Source organism: Callionymus lyra, chromosome 3, assembly GCF_982586985.1.
Source record: "Callionymus lyra chromosome 3, fCalLyr1.hap1.1, whole genome shotgun sequence".
Lineage (NCBI taxonomy): Eukaryota > Metazoa > Chordata > Actinopteri > Syngnathiformes > Callionymidae > Callionymus > Callionymus lyra.
The window spans coordinates 36130638-36151707 of record NC_141820.1 but is presented as its reverse complement, the minus strand read 5'-3'; the positions used below and the strand labels follow the sequence as shown (position 1 = coordinate 36151707).

The 21070-nt window shown below is 41.8% G+C and overlaps 1 protein-coding gene across 3 annotated transcripts in view; it reads left to right on the top strand.

Annotated features, from left to right (window-relative positions):
- LOC148084638 (neuronal cell adhesion molecule-like) overlaps window positions 1-21070 on the top strand; it is a 30020-nt gene that overhangs the window by 5442 nt on the left and 3508 nt on the right. Inside the window, exons 2-30 of one of the 3 annotated variants that reach the window (XM_087787756.1) lie at window positions 6854-6987; window positions 7797-7814; window positions 7934-8039; window positions 8130-8323; window positions 8849-8971; window positions 9036-9206; window positions 9936-10047; window positions 10364-10548; window positions 10729-10860; window positions 10928-11071; window positions 12079-12190; window positions 12252-12418; window positions 12484-12631; window positions 12747-12871; window positions 13073-13102; window positions 13979-14080; window positions 14144-14341; window positions 14410-14480; window positions 14563-14788; window positions 15595-15710; window positions 15945-16152; window positions 16281-16403; window positions 16953-17129; window positions 17209-17235; window positions 18104-18169; window positions 18830-18952; window positions 19028-19183; window positions 19573-19704; window positions 20573-20651. In XM_087787756.1, the coding sequence (XP_087643882.1) occupies window positions 6900-6987; window positions 7797-7814; window positions 7934-8039; window positions 8130-8323; window positions 8849-8971; window positions 9036-9206; window positions 9936-10047; window positions 10364-10548; window positions 10729-10860; window positions 10928-11071; window positions 12079-12190; window positions 12252-12418; window positions 12484-12631; window positions 12747-12871; window positions 13073-13102; window positions 13979-14080; window positions 14144-14341; window positions 14410-14480; window positions 14563-14788; window positions 15595-15710; window positions 15945-16152; window positions 16281-16403; window positions 16953-17129; window positions 17209-17235; window positions 18104-18169; window positions 18830-18952; window positions 19028-19183; window positions 19573-19704; window positions 20573-20651 (3659 nt within the window). In that variant the 5' untranslated portion in view covers window positions 6854-6899. The remainder of the gene's footprint in view (window positions 1-6853; window positions 6988-7796; window positions 7815-7933; window positions 8040-8129; window positions 8324-8848; window positions 8972-9035; window positions 9207-9935; window positions 10048-10363; window positions 10549-10728; window positions 10861-10927; window positions 11072-12078; window positions 12191-12251; window positions 12419-12483; window positions 12632-12746; window positions 12872-13072; window positions 13103-13978; window positions 14081-14143; window positions 14342-14409; window positions 14481-14562; window positions 14789-15594; window positions 15711-15944; window positions 16153-16280; window positions 16404-16952; window positions 17130-17208; window positions 17236-18103; window positions 18170-18829; window positions 18953-19027; window positions 19184-19572; window positions 19705-20572; window positions 20652-21070) is intronic. The other 2 variants (XM_087787757.1, XM_087787758.1) reach the window with 2 other exon arrangements.

Here is a 21070-nt window from a genome sequence, read left to right as displayed (position 1 = left end):
TCGCTTTTTGGTGAAAGGAGTGAAATGCTGGGATGGTGACAAATGTGGGGAGTAGACGGGGCAACACTGCAGTTGTTACCATTTGTTTTGTCGCTGCTATCATATGCTACGCTAGAACAATTCAACATATTTGGGCGAGAGGCGGGGGACACACTAAACAGGTCGCCAGTCTGTCATAGGTCACACAAAGACTTACTAACAGTCCCATACACACTCATGGACAACTTCCCCAAGTTCCCAATCAACCTCTGTATATTTTTTGTACTGTGAGGAAAAACTCTAGTTGACCTGCAACCTTCTTGGTGTGAGGCGGACGACTAACACTGGGTCCCGGTGCTCCCATGATTAAAACTGGACATAGTTATTTTAGTTTGTTTTAGAAACTGTCAGATTGCTCAAACAAACCACAATTATGATAGAGTAGTTGATTGATGGTCTCGGCCTTGTGAATTTCTTTGTGTTCTTGGTCTTGTCTCTGTTTTTGCGGCCCATGGTTGATGGTCAGTACTTCTGTTCTGTGTGTTGTCTTGGTCCCGGTGTAGTGGTTTCTGACGGCAAGTCTAGTATTTGGTCACCAGCATATTTCAGCATATTTTCTTCTGTTGTTCATAATATTATAAATAAAGAATTAAAAATAACACTTTGACCTTCAAGACTGCTTCAAGGAAATGAACCACTTCTCATACAAGCTTGGGTCCCCCGGGCGGACCTCCTTCAGACAGATTCCCTCCATGTATGTCAAAATGTTTCTGTCCTTTTTCAAATGACTTCTTGTGGACTTCAGTGTCAGTCACGTGAGGAATTCCCTGGCCCACAACAAACAAGACGACAAACAACACTATCTAGAACACAAGGGAAGGCGCCTCTCTTTTGTCTGTTCAGGTCTTTAGGTCAGTTCTGGACAGGGAGTAGCACCTCCCTCCAGACTGGACTCTGAGAACCTTCCAGCAACGTTTGCACTTGTGTGTCAAAGTCAACATTGACTGAATTCCTGTGTATCTGTGACGAAAAGAAGATTTGAGAGTCTCACGACTTCACCAGAATATTCACTGAAATAGCAACGACAGGACTCAGGTCCAGCTCTGATGGTTTCTCTGAGGGAATGGCTCTGGGAACGACCGCTTGAGCCCAAAAAGGGGCCACAGACTGCAGCAGGAGTCAATATTGAAGCGGTAGTTGTTTGAGCTTCAAAGTCTTTGTCCTCCTACGTCTCATCCCCATCGTCGTCCTCTTTGTCTGGTCTATCCATCAGTCTCCATCTTTGCTGTTCCCTCGTCCTTCCTTTTGTGCACCTCTGCTAGACCTCCTGACCCTCCATGCCGGACTCGTCACCACAGTGTGACTCTGTCTATGGCACAAATCCCAATGTCTGAGACCAGTTTAGTGGACTCGCATTTTATAAAGAATGTTGTTATATGTTTTTGTGTGTGTGTATGTCTTTGTTCTCCTGTGTGCATGTGCTCTCCTGTGTGTGCGTGCTTGATTGTGCGCGTCTTTAATCAGTGGGATTTGTGTTTTCATGTGTGTGCCTGTGTGCGTCTGTACATGTTCCAGTATGTGTATGTTTTTGTTTGTGCATCTTTGTTTTCTATTGTCTTTGTTTGTCATTGTGTGTGTGCATGTGAGTACAGCCTATGTCCATGCCTGCGTGTGTGTTCATGTCTAAATCTGTGTGTGTGTTCATGTATATATGTGTGTTTTCTTGTCTTTGGATGTGGTGTATGTGTTCATGTCTATATCTGTGTGTTTATTATGTCTGTGTGTGTGTTCATGTCTGCTTGTGTGTGTGTGTGTACATCTTCATGTCTGTGTGCGTGTTCATGTCTTTGCGTGTGTGTGTACATCTTCATGTCTGTGTGCGTGTTCATGTCTTTGCGTGTGTGTGTGTACATCTTCATGTCTGTGTGCGTGTTCGTGTCTTTGCGTGTGTGTGTGTTCTTGTCTTTGGGGTATGTGTATATGTGCTCATGTCTATGAGTGTGTGTGTGTTCATGTCTTTGTCAATATGTGTGTTTGTGTGGTTGTCGAACACCAGTAGCTTCACAGACGGTCCAACAGACAAAACCAGTCTACTATAGTAACCAACTTCTCTGCTCTGATTCTGTCAGACACACAAGCTGCAGCGTCTTCAGATCTCCTCACACACACACACACACACCCCCAGACACACACCCCCAGACACACACCCCCACACACACACACACACACACACACACACACTACTACTTCTACGATAGGTTTAAACACTTACACTAGTGCAGTGCAGTGTTCTTATTACATTCTTACTCTACTACAACTACTAGTTCGTTCATCAGTCTCTTGGTCGTCATGGTAACGATACACAGCCTTTATTGAGACATCTCTGATTTTTCTCCGTAACATTTTCTCTCGTCCTCATCCTCCTCTTCATCGTGTCCAGCTTTACCAGATCAGCAAATATTTCTTCCTGTAGTCGACTGTGTTGTTTCCATGACGACAGCTCACCGTTTGGTCTGTGGTTGTCAGACCCCCGTCCTCTTTTTCATCATCGTCACCCTCACAGTTCCACTGATGTGTGTGTGTGTGTGTGTTGTAATGAAAATGGTTTGGTTTAGAGATCGAAGACCCTGTTTTGAGTTATTTATGGGGGATTCCCTCGAGAGCAACAAAGCTTTTATTCGTTTAACAACTGTGTGTGTTTGTATGTGTGCATGTAGACGTGGGTGTACATATTCATAAGATGGAAATTTACACGTTATGTTGTTAATGCGTTTATCTGAAGTCATTTAGAGTTTTGTCCTTAAATGCCAAAAGGGCTCAGTGTTGGGTGGCTAGCAGCATATTTGCTAGCTGAACAAACTGTTTCTATTAACCAGTGGTTGCTGGTGAACAATATTCTAGGTGGGGCTCTTTTCCAGAACAATCTTCCTAGCTATCCTATATATTATATGTAGAAATCAACAATTTAATCACTTTAAGCAAATGATGGATAATAATGTTTATTTTTATCCTTTAATTATTCTCTGACATACATCATACAGAATAAACTAAATTATATTAAAAAAAAACCTTAAGGAAACCTATTAACAACCTGTCTTCTGCACCAGAACAGATCACAGATAATTTCTACCAAATTATCACAAAAACACACACAAATAGACTGAAAAGAAAAATGTCAAACAAAGACCATGCGTGTGTGTGTGTGTGTGCGTGTGCATATGTTTGTGAAGATACTGTTGAGATATGAAATGACCAGGAGCCAATTGAATGAGCTTCCCTTTTGGGTTTATATACTAAATCTGACACTAAAGGGTTCAGTGCATTACCAACCATGGACCTCAACAAAGGGATGGGTTTATCAGTGTGAAGACGTACCAAAACTGATCACTGTTGGTGATTCATTTAAAACTAAAAAAGGATAAATAATAATAATAAATCAAATATTAAAATATACATTTTAAAAGCAGCCAAGTCGGTGGGAGGGCGGCACCCTTGATAGGCCAGCCGCCACTGCTATTAATCATGTTTTTTTGTTTTTTTTTATTCACATGTTAATAATTGTCAGTTTTACCATTTAAAGACCATAAAGAGTCATATGAGCCTTTGCTAGATTCCATGTTGATACACATATGTTAGCTTAGAGGTTGAAGGTCCTGGAAAGGTTAGAGTGCATTATTGACAATCTTGGCAACTAACTTTAGCTCTAACACCAGCCTGACCAAACTATTTTCTTCTTTTGCAGATTTACTGACACAAAAAACCTAAATATGAGATTGCTGATGGCTTCCTTTCCAGGATCTCCGCTCTGTTAGTGACCAGTCCAGGCTTAAGATAGCAAAGTAGATTTTGTTCAAGTTATCTCTCAGTAGGTTTCATTTGTCTTAGCTTAGCACCTCGACCTCTTCAATCCAACTACCTCTGCCATTTCAAGGAACTCCGCCTTCCTAGTTAAAGCTACATGTTCAGCCTAATGGTGGCGCTATGATTCACAATGGTTCTATCGTGAGTATTTCTTCGGTGTGGTTTGTCGGTTGGCTTTGAAAACTGCAGTCCTGTCCTGAAGACGGCTGTTCAATAATAGAGATGGAGGGCCAGATGAGTGGGGTGGCCAGAGGAAAGTGAAGTGGTGGGAGGGGCTTGTACAGGAGGTGGTTCTGGTGTCTTCTGTGCCATCTGTTGAAGTTAAAGACTGTTTTTGAAAATGATGAGAAGACAGCTTTGTCGTCTGGCTCAGCTCTATCTTCACCACTGGTTTGGTTTGGCAGGTTCTGATGTCAGCCTCTGATGAACCCTCATGTACAGTCGCAGATTAGGAAGGTATTGTTCGGTCCCACGTTTAGCTGCAGAGAGACCCGGATGTCAGGAGTCAACATGACACCAGGAGACAAAAGCTCCCGGAGGCCCACGTGGACCTCAGTGAGGCGCTGACCTGCTGACAGTCAGCACTTCACACTCAACCTGCGAGTGTCTGAGTGTGTGTCGTGTGTGAGTGTGTGAGAGTGTACATGTCTCTCGTTAGTGTGTGTCTGTGTTTCTGTCTTATTGTGTGTGTCTGACTTATTTTGTGTGTCCGTCTATGTTATTATGTGTGTGTTAGTGTATATGTCTGTGTGAGTTTGTGTGAACATGTGTGTATGTCTGTGTGAGTTTTTCTGCACAAGTGTGTAAGTGTGTGTTAATCTGTGTGTGTGTGTGAGATGGTCTAGTCTGATATGTGTGTCTGTATCTGATCCGGTTCGGGGGATTTGCAGACAAAGAGTCATGATCTGTTGGTGTGAAAAGCTGCTGGTGCAAAAATCACTCATGCACGCTGGCAAGAGTTTGGTTGAAAGATATTATTAATTAAATCAGTCATCTTTTTCGTTAGTTTTATCTTTTAGTAATTCTTCTAATTCTCTTCAATCTGCAGTTGTATTTGATAATTTTTTACTTTTATTTAAAATCCTAACATCGCCATATTTCAACCTTAAAAAAATATTTTGTATGTTTTTAAATGTACTTCACACTGATTAGTGGATTCATAGAAACAGGAAGTGACACGAGTGCTGAGCTGCGGATGTGAAGTCAGCTGAGATGTTAGTGTGACGAAGATGAGCAGCAGGATCATGACCCCCCTGCATCAACCCCCTCAGGTCACTGTCATCATCATCAGCTGCTGCTTCAGTGGTCAGAGCTCCTCTCAGCGTCGCCCTCTGCTGCTACAGACACATACACATGCATAAAAACAGATATACACACATGCACCTATACACAAACCGTTTCACACATTGATGCAAAACTTTTTGTTTTTATCTTAAATGTTCAGTTTATTTTGCAACTTCTGGAATCTTGTTTGATCTTTATCATCAGTTCATCATCATCGGGAGAATCTGGGTGACAGCAAAAGGCCAGCGGGTGCCGCAGTGTGTGTGTGTGTGTGTGTGTGTGTGTGTGTGTGTGTGTGTGTGTGTGTGTGTGACCTTGTTTTCTATTCCTGTGTATGTTTGTGTGTGTCCTCTACTGCCAGCTACTCTATTGTGTGTGTGTTACTGCATTTGAGCTGGGGTTTTTGTGTGTTCTTTTTCTTTTTGTCAGTTTGTCCTTTGAATATGTCACGTGTGTTAGTCCAGGCATGCGTGCCACAGTGTACTTCTGGGTGTTATATCAGCCGATACTGCAGACAGTTTTTCTGCTATGTTTGAGCCTCTTTTCTTCAATGACTGCCTTAACGTGGACAATTTGATTTACTGTTTCACTAATCATTGTGTTAAATAATGGATCAAGTGGCATCTGTTAAATCGAACTTGACAATTAAAAAAAAAAAAACGATGCCCTTGGACAAATGAAGATCTCCTGAGTCTGAAGAGACTTTGTCAAAGGACTGAGCGTCTCTATAAGTCCAGTAAACTTGAGGTGCACAGACTTCACCTCAGGGTTCTGATGTCTTCTTACAATGAGATGGTGGAAACTGCCAGATCTGATTACATTCTTGTTAGTGTTGTCTGACAGTATTCATTCTCTTGTGTGTCCTGCTGCTGCAATAACCCCTGTCTTCTGTGAAGCTGACAGCAATGCATTTTTGAGATTTTTCATTGACAAATTTTAATTGATCAAAGACACATGTCTTAACAAGAAGGAGCTGTCTCGCCTGCAGTTAATGCAAAACTGTACAGCAAGACTTCTGACCCGGTCTAGTAGAAAAACTCACATTTCATAGGATCAATTTTAAAATTCTGGTTCTTACTTTCAGATCTATTCATGGTCAGGCTCCTCCTTACATCAGTGATCTGATCTGGAAAAATCCTTCCAGGCTGTTGCTCCTAAGCTTTAGGACAATCTTGCTCTCCCTCTGCATTTGATGAAGTCTACTGACTCCTCCAAGAAACAACTTTAGACATTTTTATCCTGGTCTAGAAAAGTTACTTACTTACCTCATTAACATAATTTTGATATGTGTTGGTGTGTATATCAGAATGTGTTTTTTCTTTCTTCGGTCCATTCAAATTGTGTTTTTTTCTTGCAATATGTTGTCATGTGTTTGTGTGAATGCGTGTGTGCCTGTTTTTTTTGTTGGTTTTGTGTTACTGTGTGTGTGTTAGTGAATGTCACTGTCTGCATGTGTGTGCATGTGTGTGATTGCGGCAGCAGATTCTTCCGACTCAGCGCACTTAGATGTTTACGTCACTCCATCCTTCTCATCTTTATTGAGGTCATGTGACAGCATGTTCTCTATTTAAAAATTGGACTTAAAATACTAAAGGGTTCATTTACCCCCTCTTTTGATATAATTTGAGTAATAATAAAGTTCCTCAGTTTATTCCACAAAATAACTCGACATTGACTCGTCTGGTTTCCCCTTAAATCTTTTCTAACATGCGATGCTCTCTTTCTCCAGCAGGTGGTACCGACTCCTCCCTGAATCTGGCTCAGGCGACTAAAACATGGACTGGAACTGGTTATGGGGTCTCAGAGTCGTTCTTGTTGTACTGTCAAGTCATGTGACCTCAGCGCTGGAAGTGCCTCTTGATCGTAAGTGAACATCCAAGTCAGATATTTAAAAGAAGGAAAGTGTCAAGTGTTGTTAAATTTCAACTGATATATAATCGACAGACATCTAAATGACACGAGGTAATTGAATTTTGTGCCTTAAAAGGTGTACCTGGCCTCGATAAATGACCTGGCGAGCTTGATTTATATTTGACATGTGTGTCTCTTCAACTCTTTGGACCGAGAATGAGCTCCAGGGGAACTTCGTGAATTCAAAACTATAAAACTATTCATGTAAAATGTTTCTTACAAGTAACTGATTACCTAATTTTTAACTTTTAATGAAGAATGAATGAATGAATTACTCTATACGTTCTTAAATGGAACTTTTTTACGATCTTTGTTTTGGTACTTAAGTCTTATCCCTGATAATAAATTGATAGAAGATTGAAAACATTTTTCAATCAAGTCTAAATCCGGTGCTTGCGATTGTTTGAATACATTTCGATAAAATGACAGCTTTCATTGTATAAATATTTTTTTATTTTTCGTATGAAGCTTTTTTTCCTCCGTTTCCTTTTTCTTTCTACAAAGTAAATCTAATATGGACCCTCAGATTCAATACCCCACCATAGTTTACTTATTGAGTTCCTCAAATCTACCACAATGGGCGCTTTAGCTAATGAATGAACCTGATATTTTTTTATTTTTGATTCACTACTTGAAGGTGTGTTCCGGTAGTTGGCACAAAAACACATTCACACCAAAAGGATTTTTGTTGAACTATAAAAGTTTTTATCTAACTATAAATTGTGACCTTTGACCTTTTTCTCCCCACGCGGCGTCCTCAGCTAAAGTCCTGGAAGGATGTAAGTTTAAAGTTTGTGTTGTGATGTCGTCTGTTAAGAGTTCATGGTTCAATGTCGCTGCTATATTTGTGTGTGCGTTCTTGTGTATGTTTGTATCAATGCCGTGTGTCTCGCCCCAGTGCCACAGCCGCCCACCATCACGCAACAGTCCCCGAAAGATTACATCATCGACCCGCGCGAAAACATCGTCATCCACTGTGAGGCCAAAGGGAAGCCGCATCCCAGGTGAGTCGCTCACTCCATCTGCAACTGTCTTCAAGATATTCTTATGGAGACGACAAAACCTCTAATGACCTTCGTCACTGCTCCTCTTAGCTTCTCCTGGACCAGGAATGGGTCCCACTTTGATGTGGAGAAGGACTCCAAAGTCCTGATGAAGCCCGGCTCTGGAACCATGGTCATCGACATCAGCGGCGAGAAGGCCGAGGCGTACGAGGGGACGTATCAGTGCACGGCACACAACGACCACGGGACCGCCGTCTCCAACAACTTTGTCATCAGACAGTCACGTGAGAACCTCTCCTGCTCCTGGTCCGGTTCTTCTGGACTACACTTTTTTTTATTTACTTGAATTGTTCTCAACAACAACGATAGTAATATTTGAGAAACTATTGATTTATTTTGGTCACTTCCTACACAAACTGTGTCAATTTAATATATGTCCTCTCTCTTTGCGCTTGATGGATCTACTGACTCCTTTAAGAAACATCTTAAGATGTTCTTATTTGTTCAGGCTTTTCCTTGATTTTCTGGATCTCCTGTTGTGTTATCAGTGTTATCTTGACCTTTAAAGTATATACTTTATTGAATATTGTTTTGATTGTTTAAGCGCTTTGTGACCCTGGTCTGGAAAAGCGCTATACAAATAAAAATTACTTACTTACTTACTTAATTTAAGCTTGTTTAAGAATGTTAATGAATTATGGCTACTGTAATAAATACATTCCAACTTTTATGCAAGTTAAAAAAAATGTAAATACTACTTCTCATTTACTAATCTAGAGCTGTAGTTTAACTGAACTTTGATCTCACAGGTTCCCCCTTGTGGTCAAAAGAGAGAATTGAGACGCTGACCGTGCAGACTGGCGTGTCCTTGGTGCTGAAGTGTCGTCCACCGGCGGGTCTGCCTCCGCCCGTCATCTTCTGGATGGACAACAGTGAGTCGCGACGATCAGAAAAATCCAGGGAACGTCATTGAGGAAACATCTGTTCTTCCCGCAGACTTCCAGAGGATCACGCTGGACAAACGCGTGTCGCAGGCCCTAAACGGAGACCTGTTCTTCTCCAACATGGTCCCAGAAGACACGAGGACGGACTACATCTGCTACGCTCGCTTCCCGCACACACAGACCATCCAGCAGAAGCAGCCCATCTCAGTGTCGGTGCTCAGCTGTGAGTCTGTCTTTCCTCCTACATCTCTACAAATCTCAGCTCAGAGTTTGACTCTGGATCAGTCGTGTTGTTCTCGTATCACTTATTGTTTTTACAGTCAGAATCAGAATTCTTTTTACTGCCATTTTCACTGCAAAACCAACAAATATGAATTTATTTTGGTTTTATGTGAAACATTTAACATGAAATAAAATCTAAAATAAAAATAATAAAAAATCTTACACATAAGTCAAACAGTTCAATTATTTACATATTGCAGATTAAGAGATGTAGTGCCTACTACAAACCCCTATATTTTATTTTTATTAATTTAAACTTGAATTATTTTACATTTTATTTTGTTTAAACTAACAAATCTGTTATCCGAGGAAATATGTGTTTTTACATAAAGATCTTACTTAGAACTGACACTTCTGTTTCTTTTGTTTTTTGTTTCTTTTTGTCTGTGTAAATGCATGTTTATGTGTGTCTGTATGTGTATGTGTGTGTCTGTATCTTTCTGTGTGTGTCTGAACATGTGTCTGTGTGTGTCTGAATGTGTGTCTCTGTTTGTGAGTTTGTGTCTCTTTTTTTTCTGTGCATTTGTTTCTGGTCTTTGTATCTGCACTTGCCTGGTGTTTGTGTTTGCTGGATGTGTGTATATCTGTGCATGTGTCTGGTGTGTGTCTATGTGCGTGTGTCTTATATATGTGTGTGCGTGTGTTTGTTTGTGTGTGTATGTGTGTACAGCAAGCCCAGCGAGTGAGCGCCGTCCCGCCTTCATGACTCCTTCAGGAGGATCCAGCTCCGTCACTGTCCTTCGAGGAGAAACTCTGCAGCTGCAGTGCATCTCTGAGGGACTGTGAGTCATGTGACACATCATGTGATCTCTTGCACAGACAAACGTTTTTTAATTATTGTATTTTCTGTTGTTTAATGCTTTAGATTTCATTTGATCATATGATCACAATCTACTTTTATTTCAGTATAATGTGAATTATTTTTCATTCGACTTGATAATTCCTACCATTTTTTCTTTATTTCTTTATTTAGTTTTGTACCTCGTTAAATAACAAAACTGTCACAATTTTGTATGTTAATGTTTATAGGAAATTTTCAATTGGAATAAAACAATTTGAATTATATTTCAAAGAAAGATGTTAATCCATCTCTGTCAGGCCGACGCCGGAGGTTTCGTGGAAGAAAGATGGCGGCGAGCTTCCGTCCTCTCGCGTGACCTTCAGCAGCTTTAAAAAGACGATGAAGATCTCCGAGGTGACGGAGGCCGATGGCGGCGACTATCGATGCTCCGCCTCCAACCGCCATGGAGTCGCTCACCACATCGTCAAAGTCACCGTCAAAGGTCAGGAGTCTTTCATCACGACCTCCGATATAAACTTGAAAATGAAAACTTAGGGTAAACTTACTTTCAGTTTAAAGCTTCTTAAATGTGTTTGTATGATGTTTCGAATGAGTCATGATCTGTTATCTGATCTGAAATTTCGAAACCTGACTTGAAATAATAAAAAATGATGCGTTACAGCGGCACCATTCTGGGTCAGCGCGCCACGGAATCTGATCCTGGCCCCGAATGAAACTGGGATCCTGACCTGTCGGGTGGGTGGAGAACCCAAACCTACCATCAACTGGTTCGTCAATGGAGTTCCCATTGCAAGTGAGTTTTTGGGAATCGTCGGGTAGGGAGACTACGAGCGTCGTTTCTAACGCTGGTCATGTGACAGACGCTCCAGAGGATCCTGGCAGGAAGGTCGAGGAGGACACGGTGATTCTCAGCCGTGTCAGGTCAGGATCCAGCGCTGTGTACCAGTGTAATGCCTCCAACGAGTTCGGCTACCTGATGGCTAACGCCTTCGTCAGCGTCCTGGGTGAGTCAGAGTGTCAAACACTTGCTCCTCTATACAGATGTTTTCATTGGAGGTTATCATGTAATTATGGGTTCAAACTATCTGACTGTTTATAAAACAAATAACCCTGGTTTATTTTGTATTACAATTATTTGATTGTTCCCTATTTTCAATATCATGTAACTTAAATGGCCTCGAAAATGTATTTGAGGTATCCCTTGTGTTATCTCTGGGTCAAGGTGACCGGATGGCCCGAAAACAAATGTGCCTTCACCATGCACTGCAGCTGCATATATATTTCTGGAAGCCAGGGAGGTTGTTCACCTTGACCCAGAGATAACACAAGGGATATCTCAAACACATTTTCGGGGCCTTCAGGTCACATTTAATCAGAGAGGGTTAAAAAGGTTTAAGCAATGACATTTTTTAACTAATATTTCATGATTTATTTCTGTTAACATTATAGCGCTTTTGCCATTTTAATCTTGAAATAAATGATTATGTTTCATCTTTTAAAATTAGTTTCATTTTCTGAATTAAGTTCAATAAAATATTATTTAAGAAGTATTTTCTTTAGTCATCATTAATTCTTTTTTTATAATAGCTTTGTTATACCCAGTCTTAAACAAGTTCATATAATTATGAAAATATTTAATAATATAATAATTGATGGAAAACGGATTTTTGTGACATTGTTGTCTGTGGTGGTGCCCTCTGCTGCTGATCTGTGGAATTACAGTACCGTAAATATAAAACAAAAAAGGGATTACTTCGTTGCTTACGTGTCAGAAAAAGAAGGTTGAAAGGTTAAAAATCTGTATTCTGTAAAAAGGTGTTTGAGATGACCTGGAAAAAATCCAGATGTGATATGCTTTTCTCAGAGTGTGATGTCCATCGTGGTCCTCACATAAAAATCTCAAGAGTTTATTCTGGCTACCGTCAGCCCATATCAACACCAGAGGAAGTGACATCACAGGGTCGTTCACTTCTCATTTTCATCTTCAAAGTGTGATTGTTTGCTTTCGTAGCCGAGTCTCCACGGATCTTGACTCCGCCTGACCAGGTGTACCAGGTGATCACCAACAACCGCGCCTTGCTGCACTGTGCCTCCTTCGGGTCCCCCATCCCGGTCATCACATGGTACGTCACAGACCTAGCTTCTGAACCAGTTCTTCAAAGTGACCACGTGATTCTGTCGCAGGTTCAAGGACTCGAAGATCAGCGTCAAGACAGGAGACTCTTACGTGATCCACGAGAACGGAACCCTGGAAGTCCACGTGGCCCAGCCAGCCCACAGCGGGAAGTACACTTGCATCGCCACCAATGATCTCGGCATCAAGGAGAACCACGTCCACCTGGAGGTCAAAGGTACAACCATGGAGACTTGGTGCCAGGTGCATGTGTAACCGGATACCTGCTTGTGTCTGGACCAGTTCCGACCCGAATCCTGAAGCAGCCGGAGTACAGGGTGGTGCAGCGCGGCATGGATGCCATCTTTGAGTGTCAAGTCAAACATGACCCGTCGCTGGTTCCTACAGTCACCTGGCTCAAGGACAGCGGAGAACTGCCGGACGATGAAAGGTACCAGAGTGTGTGTTGAAATTCAACGTGTTTAAATGCAAGTGTGTGTATTCTGCTTGTTGAAAGTGAACTCCTGGTTCAAATCCCTGATGTGATGTCACTTAATCTGTCGCAGGTTTGAGGTCGGCGCAGAAGGTCTGGTCATCAGGGAAGTGGTTCACAAGGACGAGGGAACCTACACCTGCGTCATGAATACGACTCTGGACCAGGACTCTGCCAGTGCCATGCTGACAGTTGTCGGTACGAACCTCAAGGTTTTTTCTTTTCTGGTCCTGATAAAGAGCAGGCGAAGATGAACCGAGCCGGACTTCGGTCCGGAGGTTCTGACCCGTCTGACTTGACCTCCACACTGTCTGAACCTGTTTTCAGTAAGCGTTAGCAATGTTTCTCCAGTTTCCTGCTAATACTTTCGTCTCGAACTCTCACCTTCTTCCGCTTCAGAGGCCACGCCCACTCCTGCTATCGTCTACGGTAAACGCTGCACGTTGCTGTTTGACGTTCCTCCTCCATCTTTGTCACATTTCACTCCACCGTCCACACCAGTCCGTGTTCACCTTCGTCCACATCACAACAACCTCATGTCCACAAAATCTATTTTAACCTGGATTTTGGTCTAACCCTACGAATCCCTGAGCGACAAAAAACCTGTATCTGGCATGTGACGCCCCCTATTGGAAAACCTGTGGTGTTTTGGACTTTCAGGGGTCATCTGATTATCACATGACCCTTGATGAGCTTCTAATTGCCCCTGAGAAGGAGGTACAGCTTACAGCACCCAGATCCTGGTACTGAGTCTAGATGTCCGTCCACAACACCAGAGCTTAACACTCTGGTGGTTGATGCCGATAAACCCAAGTGCAATTTCCACCCTTGAAAGTGACTCCCACCAGGAGCCAGGTGACCTTGAGGCACCATGATCACAACTTTTAAAATCCCAACCCTGGTGAGACCCATGATGCTGTAGCCTGCACTTGCATCTGGGCTTATCATAGACACAGACTTCATATTGTCGCAATCCTGGTTCCGGTATAGTGAGACTAATATAGGACTGTGCACCTGTGACCCCGGCATGCTGGGATTCTACCGGGGCCTCTGAGTAAAACATCATGAGTTCATTGCAGCCCTGGTGTTTCTGTTCTGTTCATTAAGAGTCAAGCTATCTTTGTGAAAATGTCAGCAATACCTTAAAAAATTACTAATAATGTTTAATTTATGTTGAAAGTGTTTCTGAGGTTCTGACATGACAACAGTCCTGGAACTGAGAGAAAACGATGGGGGCTATAATATTAAGACAAAAACAAAGCCAACCTTCTGCTGGGACTTAATAATTTCCTTCTGGCCCTTCAGAGAAACCGGACCCACCAACTGGCCTTGAGTTGGCTGACCAGACCGACAGGAGCGTGAGGCTTACCTGGACCCCTGGAGATGAACACAACAGTCCAGTTCAGAGTAGGTCTGGAGCTGGGCAGGAAGAGGACTTGTCTTTTGCTTAAGGCCAATCTCTTGTTACAGAGTTTTTGATCCAGTACGAAGACCTCCTCCATGAGCCGGGAAAATGGGTCAACCTGACAGAGGTCACAGGGTCCAGCACTTCAGCTCAGATCAGCCTCTCGCCCTACGTCTACTACACCTTCAGGGTTCTGGCTCAGAACAACATGGGCTTAAGTGATCCGAGCCAGGCGTCCAGCCAGTACAGAACCAACCCTGCAGGTACTGTTCTTTGACAGCATGTGAGGGACATATGACCAAGAGTTTATAAACCATCCATTGTTCTCTAGCTCCTGATGAGAATCCATCAGATGTCAAAGGAGTTGGATCGGAACCGAACAACATGGTCATCAGCTGGAGGGTAATATTAGTAAAGTTCCTAGCTAGGTTGACATGCTAACACTGAGTGAGGCTAGTTGCTAACTAGCTGCTTCATTTCAAAGCCACTTACAGGGTTCCAGTCCAACGGTCCTGGTCTGGAGTACAAAGTCCTGTGGAGGCAGATGGATGTGGATCAACAATGGGCGTCAATTACTGTGGCCAACGGCTCAGAGTATACGGTGACAGAAACGCTAACCTACGTCCCGTACCAGATCAAAGTCCAGGCTCTGAATGATTACGGCAATGGACCCGAACCCAAGATTGAGATGGGATACTCAGGAGAGGACTGTGAGTCTCCTCGAATTACTTATGGGGGTTTATTACTAAAATGCTATACCACAAGCTAAACAAATACTCACTAGAAGTTTTCATTTGTTAGATGTTATTATCGGTTATAAACAGAACACCAGGGGGAGACCTTGGTATACTTACTGGTAGTGAGCGTTTTATACGGCAAAAGAAAATAAGGTAAGGTAAGGTAAAACTTTATTGATTTAATGGTGCAAATAAACAAATGTACAATTCAAACAACTCAAAAAGACAACAATGAAAAATTAAAGTGACTGTATTTAAAGTGAAGAACACTAAATAACAATCAACAAATAATTAAATAAAAAAGGTAATGGTTCAGGAAAAATATTCAAGTTAAAAGAAGTAAATTAAGAAAGAGAAAGACTATACAAACGGAAAAATATAGTTGGAAGTCAAAAACATAAGCCAGAAAATTAAAGTTAAAGTTATCTTCATTGTGACAGTACAAAAAAACAAAAATGGAAAGCTAAAGAAATCGTCAAATAAAAAGAGAGGACAGATAAACAAAAGAAATCAACTAGCAAAATATTTTGACCACCAAAAAATGTATATATAGAAAAAAAAAATTAAATATGAAATCTTTTGTTGAAAAGTAGTTAATAATTAAGCAGAAAATAGAGACAAAGATTAGAAAATGAAACAAAAGTGGCACTGAGCATTAAAGTAACATGGATTAAACATAAGTACTCATTCCAGGATCTCAGGAGTGACATTGTGTGTAAATGTTTTTGACTCCTGATTGACAGCAGCAGTTCTAACAAACACATTTTTGTCCTCTTCAGCACCTTTAGCTGCTCCAGAGAAGGTTGAAGTCGTGGTCCACAACGGCACTGTGGCCGAGGTCCAGTGGGAGCCGGTGGATTTGGCATCTGTCCGAGGAAGACTGCAGGGATACACGGTGAGTTCTTGCATGTCATCTTTGAAAACGTGGAAGAAGAAACTTTGATATTTAATATAAAAAAAACAATCTTATTAGATTTTAAAACTGAAATAAATATAATTTGTGAAATTAATTTGTATCATTGCAACCTAAAAAAACATTAATTTTCAAAAGAATCCTTAGATTATTCAATAGAATCTTCACAGATGTCCCAGCTCTTTCTCATGCATCACTCGCTTGCGTCATCTGCAGGTGTACTACCGGAGAGAGCGAGGTCGGCAGGACAGCAAGGATCAGCCGGAGCAGGAGGAGCAGGTCCTGACGTTCAACGGGAATCACACCGAGGGTCAAATGACGGCTCTGGAACCATTCAGCGTCTACAGTCTCTACATGAGGGTCATGAACATCAAAGGAGAAGGTCCGGCCAGCACCAGCAAGACCTTTGAGACCCCGGAGGGAGGTGAGGAGGATCACTCCAGTCTACTGGTCATGTTCTCACTTTGTTGTAATGTAGATGACATCCATTTTATTATAACATGTCCACAATCTTAGAAAACAATAGACGGACAAACATGATTTGCATTTCAGTTCCTGGGCTGTCGTCATTTTTCAAAGTCAAGAGTTCAGGCCTGGACTGGATGAGTCTGGAATGGGGGCCACCGAAGCTCCACAACGGACGCCTCACTGGATACACGCTGACCTACCAACCAGGTGATGGAGTAAGATTACAGTAGCGTTTGCATCGGATAGTTAAAGATTAAGAGTAATGGATTATGAGGTAACAGTCGTGAAAATTACAGAAAATCCGGAGATTAAAAGTGACTATCTATGAGATTATAGTAACGTTTGCATCTGATAATTACAGATCAAGAGTGAAGGATTATGAGGTAATATTATTGGAAATAACAGAAAATAAGTAGATTAAAATTGACAATCCATAATGTTACATTAACGTTTGCATCTGATAGTTTCAGATTAAGAGTAAAGGATTATGAGGTAACAGTAGTAGAAGTAACATAAAATCTGGAGATTTAAATTGACAATCCATGATATTAGAGTAACGTTTGCATCAGATAACTTCAGATTAAGAGTGATGGATTATGAGGTAACACTGATTTGTAGAATAAGAGGGAACCAGAAGATTAAAGGTGACTATCTATGATATTATACTTGTGGTTGCATCATACATTTAGAGATTAAGAATTTAGAAACTTCAAATGTGAATTTATAAGGGACTTCTGTTTTTTATGTTTTCTATAGTCAACGGCACCAGTGAACTAGGTCCAGTCAAGGCACTCACGTTCCTGGCGAACGAGACCACCTGCAGTCTGACCCAGCTGAACTCCAGCACGCTCTACAAGTTCTCCCTCAGCGCTGGGACCGCCATGGGATCCGGGCCGAGTCGCTCCATGGAAGCGTCTACGCTAGTGGAGACAAGTACGTTCTGATCACTTATGGGCCACTTGGTTCAGAACTTGGGTTTTTTAATCTCTCTCGGTCTCTTCTCTCTCTGAAGCTCGTTCACAAGTAGAGAGCAGCAAAGGTAACTAAAGGTCACATTTCTGGGCATGTTCTAGTGTACAGTGACCCCCAGCAGTCACCTCCACAAACATGTTTAGTTCTGATGGTACATTATTGCAGTTTATACTTTTGATTTCTCGGTCAGAATCTAACTTCTGGACGAATTGATTTTTTATCTTAATCTCCAACGACTTAATTTCTACTCCCTATATCATTATTTGGATAATTTTTTTAATTCAGAAAAACCTTTAATACTAGTATTTTTAACGTCAATTTATTCATCTTAAAAGTGACTTTTACACCAAATTAAACGTCCTGAATTTTTAGTTTGTAATCTGACAGATGATGTCATCTTCAATCTCATTTTGTTTCTTCGCAATTACAATCCTTCACTAATATCTCTTATTTGGTCTTGACAAATAAATGTTTTTTTATCTCCATTTTTTTTCTCCTCTTAATCTCATATGAATCCTACTCCAGATTGTCTCTACTTCTATTTTATTATTGGTACTTTTCACAAATTGAATTATATTCAATCACATCATTCCTACTCATCACTGATTTAATTTAAATCATACTCATAAATCATTTTTTAACCTAAACTGATACTCTCTCTCTCTGACTTTTGTACCTTCATCTCGTCATTTTCTCTCATTTATTCAAGTATTTGATATTGAAAACCTGAATCTAAAGGATTAAAGCAGCTGCTGTGAATAAGATACTTTTTGTATGTGACGTTAATCCCGCATGTCAAATTTTTTCATCTCAAACACATTTTAGTCCAAAACTCTTGCATGAATGAAGTTGTTTGTCGTCGGCGCTCCTCCATCCGCATGCATGTGCTGTTGTTGTCCTGTTGTTGTTGTTGTTTGACTCTCGTGTCCTTCCAGGACCCACTGAGCCCCCACTCCCCACCTCCCCCATCACCCAGTCTCAGCTCCCCCCGCTTCACAAGGGTACCTACACTCTCTCACCCCCTCGCCCTCCTGTCAGACTGTTCACTCATCTATCTTACCTTAAAACTAGTTTTTTGAAAATGTGATCATTGTGCTTTTGTCACTTTTTTTTTAATGTTACTGTGTAAACACTTTCTAAATCAGCATTATATCTGTTATCTTACTAGTGAACCTGTGAATTGATTTTTTTTTTTTTAACCTTATTTCATCTCTGTAGATTCTTTCCTTGATTAAAATTCAATTCATAGTTTACATTTTTTTGTTATATTTATGTAATACTTCAACTGTACTTATTTTCCTGATGATTGACGTGTTCAAACTAATATTCAACATGCTGATTTTAGACCTGCTCATATTATTAGATAATTAAATCATGTTAATTATTTTTAAATTATTCTCTTACCGTTATACTTTAGGTTCATTTTAAAATATCATTTTTCTATTGGTTATTATTATTTTTATTATTATTAATTTGTTTTTCGCAACTTGCCCTTTATACATCTCAGTTTCATGTCACCTGTCCTGGATTTTAAAATCATCTCAGCTCCAACCAAACACCACTCAGGGATCCATGTGTGTGTGTGTGTGTGTGTGTGTGTGTGTGTGTGTGTGTGTGTGTGTGTGTAAGTGTTTGACGCCGGCCTTGTCTTGTATGCTCAGCGCCCCCGGCCGGCCCAGTGTTCGGCGCCGTCAACGCGTCAGTGTCGGAGGACAGCGCGGTGATCAGTTGGGAATACTTTGGCCACCATAAGAACGTTTATGTGGAATATATTGTAGAAAACAGTAAGAGCTCCTCTTCTCCCAAGTCCCTCCCGAGAGTCGGGTCCATCTAAGTCCGTGTTTCTCCCGAAAACTCAGGTAAAGAGGATTGGACCAAGGAGGAGGTGAACAGTTCTCGTTCACACTTGATAAAGGGCTTGAAACCAGGAACCTCCTACAGGGTGCGTGTAGTGGCCCGAGACCCGGCAGGTGCGACTCCCCACAGCACCAATGAGGTGCTGGTGACGGTCCCAGGTGAGGCTGCATGCCTCCTAGACCTCGTGGTCCAGATTCTTGTCCCAACATCATTTTGCATGTGACCACCATCTGAGGTGTGAATGGAGAGGTGGAGGAGTCAAAGTGATGGAAGCTACAGGAGTGGACGTCTTGTTAGCTTGTGCTCGGAACATGTTCTTGGTTGATGGACGAATCTCTTGTTGCAACAACAAATGACTTGACAATAATAAGAGAGCTCATCTCATCACTAATTTCTCAACACAACTCAAGCATAACAAAACACACAACAGACTGAACCTTCTCCAAGACCTTCGCATCTGCCTGTTCGACCTCATTTCATTCGGTCTCCATCGTCATTCTACTGTTCTTGTTTCTGTGACTGAATGTTCCGGTTTCCTCTCTCGCAGCGGTTCCGAGTCGGCACGTCGACATCGCGACCCAGGGCTGGTTCATCGGGCTGATGTGTGCCATCGCGCTGCTCATCCTGGTCCTGCTCATCGTCTGCTTCATCAAGAGGAACAAAGGCGGCAAATATCCCGGTAAAATACGGTCAAGTAAATGTTTGTGAAAAGTGTCTTTCGTAGCAGGGAGATTAATGTGTTTGGGGGCGTCATAGCTCAAATGGTAGAGTGGCTGCCTTCAGTCCAAAAGGTTGCAGGTTCAATCCCAGCTCAAGACAAGCTTGTTGTTGTGTCCCTAAGCAAGACACTTTACCCTGATGGCAGAGCTGGCGCCATGTGTTTCAGCCTACTCCCATCAGTATGTCAAAGCGCTTTGTGACCCTGGTCTAGAAAGGCGCTATATAAATAGACATTATATTATTATAATGTGCTTTTTGTGTACGTTTTATTTACGTTGTGTATCCCTGCTCCAATGACCACCAGTTGCTGTGTCATTTTTCTGTATCTCTTGTTTAAGCGCCTGCTATTTTCCACTTTCTCACGTACTTTTCTCTGATGTTGCAATCACAGGGATAGCTTCCTCTACCACACAGACTTTCCTCTGCTGCTTATTTATAATGGCAATGTATGGTTGGTTGGCTATGACCGTCTTGTCAGTCTGTATCTGGAAGTCCGAGAGAATCTCGGCTCCGTCATTCTCCATCACCTTGGGTGGTGCTTTCCATCTTGACCTCGGGGTCTCCAGTTTGTATTCATCATAGATGTTCCTGTGCTCTTTGCTTGGAATATGGGTGTTCCTTGTGTGCTTCACCAGCATCTTACACCCTGCTGTGAGGTGCTGTGCTTCAGAGGGGGTAGATTCTAACTCCTCTATCTGACCTATGGTCAAGGCTCCCTCTTAGCATTGACGTGTTGAATCTCTATCTGAGAGATACTGTCGGACTGGTGCTAAGTGACAGAAATTAATTTGGATGTGAAATGGATCTGGATGTGTTTGTTTTCACAGTGAAAGAGAAAGAAGAAGCGCACCAGGACCCGGAGATCCAGCCCATGAAGGAGGACGACGGGACGTTTGGGGAGTACAGGTGAGAAAAGACGTATTTTTCAAAGGTTCATGTTGTTATATTTCCAGAGTTGTCATGAAAATGACCACTTTTTTTTGTGCGGGGGTTTCAGGTCAATAGAGAGGTAAGACGAGCGGACGCATGTGCTGCACCTCTTAGACGTTTGAGGTTCATTCTTGAGCCAGCAGCCTGTCATGCTCCCCAGCTCTACGTAGAAAATAACAGCTTCTAACATCATCAGCTTCCTTCATCTAAGTTAGCAGCTGTAGATCTCTGTAAGATAGAAGAACGTAGACCACGTGTGAGAGGCAGCTGTTCTGTGTCATGCGCCCATTCAATATTTAAAAAAACAGATTTAATCAACATCAGATGATTTGATCTGGTTTCAGTCTACCAGTCAGTAGTTTTTAAAAATGTATACCTGTCATTTATCATTTTAT